This window comes from Eurosta solidaginis, chromosome 1 (assembly GCF_040869045.1).
Source record: "Eurosta solidaginis isolate ZX-2024a chromosome 1, ASM4086904v1, whole genome shotgun sequence".
Classification (NCBI taxonomy): domain Eukaryota; kingdom Metazoa; phylum Arthropoda; class Insecta; order Diptera; family Tephritidae; genus Eurosta; species Eurosta solidaginis.
Window position 1 is genome coordinate 387,017,233 of NC_090319.1, and position 9,301 is coordinate 387,026,533.

The 9,301-nt window shown below is 38.0% G+C and overlaps 1 protein-coding gene across 1 annotated transcript; it reads left to right on the top strand.

Annotated features, from left to right (window-relative positions):
- Positions 1-5,816: 5,816 nt before the first annotated feature.
- Positions 5,817-8,114, top strand: beta-PheRS (phenylalanine--tRNA ligase beta subunit). Its single transcript, XM_067763396.1, has 5 exons — positions 5,817-6,000; positions 6,061-6,116; positions 6,185-6,342; positions 6,416-7,767; positions 7,828-8,114. Exons 1-5 carry the CDS (start codon positions 5,943-5,945, stop codon positions 7,977-7,979), a joined length of 1,776 nt encoding a protein of 591 aa, XP_067619497.1. The 5' UTR covers positions 5,817-5,942; the 3' UTR covers positions 7,980-8,114.
- Positions 8,115-9,301: the final 1,187 nt, after the last annotated feature.

The window sequence follows — 9,301 nt, forward strand, 5'->3', positions numbered from 1 at the left end:
CGGCATATTAGCCAGTTACATCTCCATTTATCGCCTAGGAAACCCGTAGGGATCAAAGTTTGGGAAAATACTTCAAATACTAGAAAAAGGTCAATGCCTCACCAGAGCGGGGTACAAAGAGCCAGAATGCCAGTACCAAGGATCATTTGGCTGTCTTACATTCGAGCATCGGGTCGTTATTCCTATGAAACTTCGAAAGTTATTACTTCAAGAATTACACAAGGCACACCTGGGTGTTGTTGAAATGAAAAGCATCGCACGTTCTTTTATATACTGACCAGGTATCGATAAAGACATCGAGAATTCGGCTAAATCATGCGAATGTTGCGCAAAAAATGTGAATAAACCACCGAAGATCACCAACCATCATTGGGAGTACCCAAAAGGCCCATGGGAACGAATTCACATCGACTACGCAGGACCTGTCGAAGGTATGATGCTGCTCATTATCACCGACGCTTACTCCAAGTGGCTCGAAGTCAAGACTACCAAAATAATGACCTCAACCGCTACACTTGCCCTGCTGGATGACGTATTTGCTGCGTATGGGGTCCCGGAAGTACTAGTTTCTGACAACGGAACGAATTTCCAGTCTGCGGAGTTCAAAGAATTCTTAAGCCAAGTAGGCGTCAAATACCATAAAACTACGGTCCCTTATCACCCAGCCACAAACGGTCAAGCGGAACACAATGTGCAAACGGTGAAAAATTCCTTAAAAGCGATGGGGACCACAACGAGAACGTTAAAACAAAATATAAATGAGTTCTTACGACAATACAAAAATGCTCCACACAGTACAACAGGCGAATCCCCATCAAAACTGTTCCTAGGGCGACGACTACGCGCGCGCCTAGATTTGATTCGACCCGAAAACGTAAACGAGCGAGTGTCGGCAAAACAGTTCATCCAACAAGAAGACGGGTGTCGCGAATTCGCAACTGGCGATTCGGTGTATTTCCTTTCGGGAAATCTACAGCAGAACAAGTGGCTGCGCGGTAAGGTGATAATGCGTATGGGTGATCTGCACTACGAGATCTTATTCAACAACAAGTACTACAAGAGGCATGTAAACCAAATACGGGCTGCCGGCGCACCAAGCACCCAACAACCAAGTTACAGAGAGGACGAAGGGAACTACATGCAAAGCACCAACAGCGAAGGAAACTACATGCAAGGCAACAACGGCTACACGAGAGAGGAAATGAGTGAGAGAACGGAGCCAAGCCACACTCCGGGGAGCGAAGATAGTAAACCACATATAGCTATTCCGAGCATAGAGAGTACGAACACAGAAAATGATATCCGCGAAGCAAGTAGAGCTTCACCTAATAGAAATGAGCGAAACGATCGGTAAAATCAACTACCGTTAGGGGCATCTTCACAACCTGATGACCCAGTATTAGTTCCACCAGAGGTAGAAGCCGAACAAACACCACGGCGATCAACGAGAGTACGTAAGCCGAAGGTTATATTTTCACCAACTTAGAAGGGGGAAAAATGTTATATATTCATGTAGGGTTAAGTAATTATAACATCTCGGTAACTCTGTTACCCAACTTTATTATCGATAAATCTATATCATATCTTATAGTCACATTGGCGCATAATCATAGACAAAATAAAATAGGTTTTAAATTTAGTTGCAGCTTTTTGACATAATTTTCTATGAGCTATCTGTCAAAAAAGCTGCAACTAAATTTAAAACCTATTTTATTTCGATTATGAATATGCGCCATTATAAAATTCTTACAATAAAGACTTATAGAACATAACAATACCCATATCCATAACCATCTCCAATGTGATCGATTAATGGTGCGTTAACCTAAAAATCTTGAAAATTCCATAAAAATGGAAAAAATTACAAACACACACCACAAAAAATAAGTATCTTATGCCCCTATTGCCGTTTACAACTCAACTTAGTAGGGTTGTAATTAAAACAACTCAAATTTAAGACAACTCCACTCCTGTTTGGTATTACGAATTACAACTTATTTCAGTTGAAGTTGAATTGAGCTGCCAACTTCAGAAAGTGATGATTTGACAGATAAATGAACAGCTGATCAATTTGTGGCGGAAATTTAAGTATTTGCAAAAGTGATTTTGTTATTAAAAGTTATATGAAATCTATTTTATAATGGCGAAAATGTTGGTGATTGACGTCGCGAATACGGAAAACATTCGCGTGATCAATCCAATCCCTTGGAACTACCAAGCACCAAGTAAGAAAATGTTTAAGCGACAAATGAAGTTATTTTGCAGATTTGAAAGGAAGCATTTTGCTCATTACTAAACAAAATTAAGGACCATTTCCGCATACGCGTTCGTATTTTAAAATTATGCGCCACACTTCGATTCCTTGCTGACGGCAGCTATCAAATATGCTGTGGAAATAATTTTGGTGTTGGACTGGTTTTAGATATTAATGAGGAGCATACCTGTGCGAAGTGGATTAAAACTCAAACAGCAACAATTGTATTTTACTCTAAAACAGTATTCCCAGGAGTATTAATTAGTATCAATGGGACTCATTTTCGCATTATTTCACCTATTTTGGCTGCATCCGAACTGCGGCCAGCCTCGTCCAACTTCGGAATGTCGCTCCATAGAGTCAAAAAATTATTCAATGTAATCCTTCGTTTAAACGTGGTTTTTTCCATACAAAATTGTTGTTTATTGTTTGATTAAAAAAGGCTTAACTACCGGCTTTCAATTTTTTGTTTTTATTAGGTAACGTTTTATGAGACCGTGCACCATTTAACTCTTATCAAAGGTGGTACTAAAGACGTGTTTCGATCTCCGTTTTTAGGATTCGAAAGCGGAAATTAAAAATTTTATTTCTGTCGAAAGATATTTACAAAAACTCACAAAATGGCCCGAGAGGCTCCGAAATATGAGGTCCGATGCACAGAACATCTTTCTGCGTTGGCGGCCTTTGCCCGCGATTTGTAAAAATAACCCTGGCTGGATCCAACGCCTTTCTGCATTAGTGTGTTAAAAAAATCTGGCAAAATACAACAACCACATGAAAATTTGAACCGAAATGATATGACAGAAATAAAATTTTTAATTTTTGTTTTCGGATTCTTAAATCGGAGGTCGAAACGTGTCTCTTGATACCAACTTTGAAAATTTTTGTTAAAAATTAGGTGGTGAACCGTCTTCTAAAACTTATCATTTTTTCAAAACAACTGCAAAATTGTATGAGACAACTGCTAGTAATCAGTTGTAAGATTTTGAAGGCTTTGACAACTACACCAACACAAGGTTGTGCCACAAAAAGTTGTTAGACTAGACAACTCAACCGACATTTTTTTTGACAGGTTGAGTTGTAATCCGTAATACCAAATTGCGAAATTTCACCCAATCAGAGTTGAGTTGTAAACGGTAATAGGGGCATAAATTTTCGGAGTATATTTTGTCTTCCTTTTTGAAAGCGGGCGAACAGCTAACATCAAACTGATTTTGTGGCCTGACAATCCCTTCGATTGTGTTTTGCCATGACATGTTTCTCACCAAAAAAGTGATCTGCCTTATCAGATACACATGGAGTCGGCCTAAAACTAATTAATGCTCCCGTAAGCACACCACATTCTGGAAGAAAAGTGGACTCTCTCTCCCCGGATAATTATATCGAAAAAATATTGTTATTACTTATCATTTTCGGTTTACCATGCATATTTCATGCTCTTTTAATGACAAAAGGTTTCAAGACCGGGGCAGATTCCTGTAGGAACCATAATGCCGACCTGGTATCTGACGTACAGAGTGTGGGGAAGCCGATACCCCCATTGCCGATTTTGAAAAACACGTTCCGGCATCCAATTGTGGCGAAGTGAGAATGGCAATATCACAGCTAAAAAATCACAAGGTGCCAATTAATGGCGGGATACCCGCCGGGCTGTTCAAACATGGAAGCGAAAAGTTGGTATATGATAAAGAAGCAAAAAAAGTGGGTCTTGCACTAAATGTGGAAAAGACGAAATACTTGTTGTCATCGTGGCCTTTGATGCCACGTCACTGTTGACGGATATAAATTCGAGACTGCAAAGCATTTGGTCTATTTGGCAAGCAGCATTAAAAGCAAAAACAATGTCGGCCTAATAATCAAACGGCTAATAACTCTTGCCAACAAGTGCTTCTTTAAGCAATTGAAAGGTAAAGTTCTCTATTGACGAACAAAATTCTCGCTCTACAAGTCACTCATCATACCTGTCCTGATATATGGCTCGGAATCATGGAAGAAAAATAATAGACAAAGAGACGAGAGAAAGAACAAGGTACACACTCGAGAGCCTAAGAATAATGCAAAACAGAGAAAAGGCAATGAACAAGAAAGAAGATACACAAGACATAGCCGCGACTTACTTATTATGCCTATGACACAGATAATTAGTTTTAGTTTGACAAGTTTACCATATAGTGATGGTAGCATTTAATTTTTTTTTTTTTTTTTTTTTTTGTAAAGTAATAATAAAATCGTTTTTTAAATACCAATGTGAGTGAATATAAATAATTGTTTGTGAAGTAATATTTCATGTAAAATTCAAATTTATAATTGTGCAAAACTTTATTTGAAACTATGTAATTTAGATCTTGTAATTTTATTTCTAATGTTGTTTTTGTCTTTTGTATTTTGCTATAAACAAATATAGACCGCCCCTGAAGAAGATAAGGATAATTATCGAAACGTTGGGCTAAATGGTGGAATAAATCACATTTTATTTGCACTTGACCCTAATAGATCAGTAAAGCTGAAAAACTACATATAAAAAAAGAAATTTGATTTCGATTAACTGACATATTGTTGTACAAGGCTTTGTATGGAAAATTATCAAGAAGAAGCAATCAGTTGTTGGGATAACACCACCTCTACCACCACCAGCATGACGTCACGCCGAGAAAATTTATTTCCCAGCCAACTATGATTTTTGTGCTCTCTCGTTTTTTGCGGGATCTATTTATTGGTTCATGGGTTCAATCAGCTGTTTTATCTGGTTATGGATAAGTCGCCATTAACTGGCCCTTAAATACAGGAAAATAGAGCTACCGAAAAAGTGAGGCTATGTGGTTGACATCACCTTTATTATTACATCATGTGTTATACCTTGTAACTGTTTTTATCATTGTTGGTAATGAGTACAATTTTTGCTCTTAATACTCAAGGCGAATTCATACAGGTGGTGTTATCCCATCAGCTGATTGCTTCTTCTTGATAATTTTCCATACAAAGCCTTGTACAACAAAATGTCAGTTAATCGAAATCTATAAAAATTTTCTTTTGACTTGACATTCATCTGCGCGGCGAATTGATTGAATTCGCTTTGCCACCACCTGGTATAGATTCGCCTTGTTAATACTAATGTGAAGTGAATAAATAATTTAAGAAGTTCCCTTCTTAAAATTTCAGAGTTTTTATTGTGTTTGGCAGCTGTCTGAACTCGCCGTTCTTAAAACAAAACTGCAAACTGCTATCACTGAAATGAGAGAAATATGTTCGCAAAATAACAAAAAAAAATTGTGTTCACTGAAACAGATTCAATAGGCAATCTATTTCAATTAAAAACTTATTCAAGCCCTTTATATGGTTTAATTTTATTGAAAATTATCAGCAAGACCATCTACCAAGTTTGTGGCATGCACGCCCGTTTATATCATTCAGTTTTCAGAAGTTCATACCGAAATCGGTTAATTAGAATTTCTTTTAAACTCTAAATTCGGCCTTAACAAAAACAACACTTTTATGACTCATTCGTCATTAAATGTTCCTGGGATACATTTTATGTCAACAATGCAAACCCGAAAAGGCATGTCAAATGTCATTTTGCTGCTGTTTTGTTGATGTGTGGCTCGGCTCATCTGTGTGTGTGGTGGCCGCGTGTGTTGACATTTCTGCAAGATTTGGAAATTTTGTTACAATCTTGTAGAGCGCTTGGAAAATGCCAACAATTGGAGTTAAACGAGATTTGCTTTTTGAGCAATTGGGCAAAAAGTATAGTAAGTAAAATGGTTTTGAAATAGCGCATGTACCAAAAGTAATGATCGTGTATATTGCAGCTGATGACGAGTTTCAAGAATTATGCTTCGCCTTTGGCCTAGAGTTAGATGAGGTGGTAGGTAAACCGATTCGATTCGGGAAACCCGCTTCACAAATTAATAAAATTTCCAATTAAATTCACAGACAACGGAGAAACAAATGCTCACCAAGGAACAAGGTGATGTAGCAGCAGTAGCCAATGCTTCTGAAGATATAATTTACCGCATTGATATCCCAGCTAATCGTTATGACTTGCTATGTATTGAAGGCTTGGTTACTGCTTTATTAGTTTTCCAGGGCAAGTAGGTACACTTTTGTCTATAGCATTTAACTATTTAATATTTTCAAAATGTATATTTCTTTTGCGCCACAAAGAATTAAACCACCAAAATTCCTACTAGTCGAACCAGCAAAACGGCAGGTGCTTAAAATTCTACCCGAGACTTCGCTAATTCGGCCTTACGCTGTAGCTGCAGTTTTGCAGAACATAACATTCAGCAAAGATGCCTACGATAGTTTCATTGAGCTGCAAGATAAACTACACCAAAATCTGTGTCGCAAACGCGCTCTAGTCGCAATTGGTACTCATGATTTGGATACCATACAAGGTCCATTTACATATGAAGCACGCGCGCCTGATAATATACATTTTGTGCCACTCAATCAAAAGAACAAAATGAATGGACTCGAATTGATGGAATTTTACTCTACACATTCGCAACTGAAACAATACTTGCATATCATAAGAGATTCGCCCGTGTATCCAATTATTTACGATGCGAACGGTGTGGTATTATCATTACCACCCATAATCAATGGCAATCATTCCAAGATTACTTTAGACACAAGAAATGTTTTTATTGAATGCACCGCAACTGATCTCACTAAAGCCAAGGTAGTATTGGATACTATGGTATGCATGTTCTCCGTACATTGTGCCAAAAAATTCACCGTGGAACCATGTGATGTTGTGCATCCCGACGGAACCGTAATTACATATCCTGAAATAAAAGTCCGCCAGACTACAATATCAGCGCAAAAGGCAAATGATTACATTGGTATACAAGAAGAGCCAAGGCAAATCGCAAACATGTTAACACGCATGTATTTAGATGCACAAGTAGCAAATGAAGGTGACACGTTAACAGTGAATATACCACCAACACGACATGATGTACTTCATGCTTGTGACATTTACGAGGACGTGGCCATTGCTTATGGCTACAATAACATTAAAAAGTCGCTACCAGCTTTCATGCATATAGCAAAACAATTTCCATTGAATAAGCTTACCGAACAGTTACGTGAACAGGTAGCACAAGCTGGTTTTACCGAAGGCATCACCTTTACGCTCTGTTCACGCGATGATATTGCAAAGAAACTGAACAAGTCAATTGACAGTATTGCTGCAGTGCATATTGCCAATCCGAAAACATTGGAATTTCAAGTTGTACGTACCACATTGCTGCCTGGATTACTCAAAACCCTAGTTGCTAATCGAAAAATGCCATTACCCTTGAAACTATTTGAAATTAGTGATGTTGTGGTGGCCGATGATGATACTGAAGTTGGTGCACGCAACGAGCGACGTCTATGTGCAGTCAATTGTAATAAAACTGCTGGTTTTGAAGTGGTGCACGGATTACTGGATCGTGTAATGCAATTGTTGGAAGTGCCATGGAAGTCGGGATCTATACAGCAGGGATATAATCTGCAAGCAGCTGAAGGTGAAGAGATGCTTACTAATGCAAATGCATTTAATGTGATTTCGTTTCCTTTTTATACAGATTCTGCCTTTTTTCCCGGACGATGTGCTAACATTATGCTAAATAACGTCGCAATTGGTCGCATTGGTGTACTTCATCCTACAGTGCTACAAGCTTTTGAGCTAGCAACGCCCTGTTCCGCGGTAGAATTTAATATTGAACCTTTTGTGTGACTGTTATTGCGAGAGTAAACTGAAGTTGGTGAAATGAAAAATTAAGTGAACTTAAATCACAAAAAAAACTTATTTGATGATAGCCGTTAATTTATTTAATAAAGCTTCAAGCGGATATACTCTGTATTAAATAAATCTTTGTTCTTGATATCTTAACAGCTTCACTTAATCCAATAACTGCAAGTTTTATGAATTGCAATTAGAGTGCTGTTATTGGGGTCATAGAAAACTCAAAAAAATGTTGGGATCTCGCGGGTATACATCGCATCATGTATGTATGTATGACGTGGTAATTCTAAATATAAAGGAGTTTCACCTTTTACAGTATCCAAAGTGGCGCGCGATTCTCTGGGAGGTGAAAATGTGTCTTTGACACCTTTCAAATATGAAAATCTTTATATTGAATATTTTTGGGTGCAATTTTTTAAAATTTAATAAATCTTCATTTTGAAGCTAAATGTACATTTATGGCAACGCTGTGTACAGGTCGGGTTCAATCTATTCGTTGTGCCTTTACTTTGTAGTATAAGTTTAGGCGTAGTTAAACACAAACTACAGTGGTGGCGGTGCTATTAGAATGCCACGTTAAATAGAGTTCACAACGCACACCTAGTTGAATCTCCAAATAATTTACTACGTAGTAGTCTGTCCACGCAGCGCTTTCTTAATTCACTCGCCATTCGCATAAAAACATCATCTAATACCTATTTTAGAGGTACAATATTGGCACACTGCAACTGCCTTAACCACGTTTTTATACCCAATAACGTCATTGAATCGTTACCCTGCAAAAATCGTTGGATCATGTGGCCCACTTGTGTCATATTGGAATACTCCATGGATTACTCCGATGTAATGCTGAGCTGGAGTATATGGTCCTGTCCTAGGACATCGCAATGTTAATTGGACCATATTTTTTGTATGAATTGTGGTTAATTTTGTACCACTCGCTTGGTCCATAGCAAGTACTCCATACATGCATGCATGGAGTACTCGCGATTTCTGCAGGGTATTTTACTCATAATTTTTTTTTTCTTAATAAACTGCCGATAGCAGACATATAATCGAGCTTAGCGGAGTTGGCAGCACGGCTAAGAATGAATTGTCGCCGAATCAAAGAGTTCGTTCTCAAAATTCTCATTTCAGGCTGAACGACGAATGTAAAAAACTGGACAGAGATAAGTGAGAGATTTATTGGAGTGATGTTTGGTTAAGGTCACATTATTATGAGTGTTTCTTTCTTTCTAGAATAAAAACTGCACTGTCCTACGAAAAACTGGTCAACCCGGATCCTAAGTTAAACAAGTTTATGTATTTAGTTA

Coding starts and splice junctions, on each gene's coding strand:
- beta-PheRS (XM_067763396.1), top strand. CDS start 5,943: ATGCCAACAATTGGAGTTAAACGAGATTTGCTTTTTGAGCAATTGGGC. Junction 6,001..6,060: donor GCAATTGGGCAAAAAGTATA/GTAAGTAAAATG, acceptor TGTATATTGCAG/CTGATGACGAGTTTCAAGAA. Junction 7,768..7,827: donor TAATCTGCAAGCAGCTGAAG/GTGAAGAGATGC, acceptor CTTTTTATACAG/ATTCTGCCTTTTTTCCCGGA.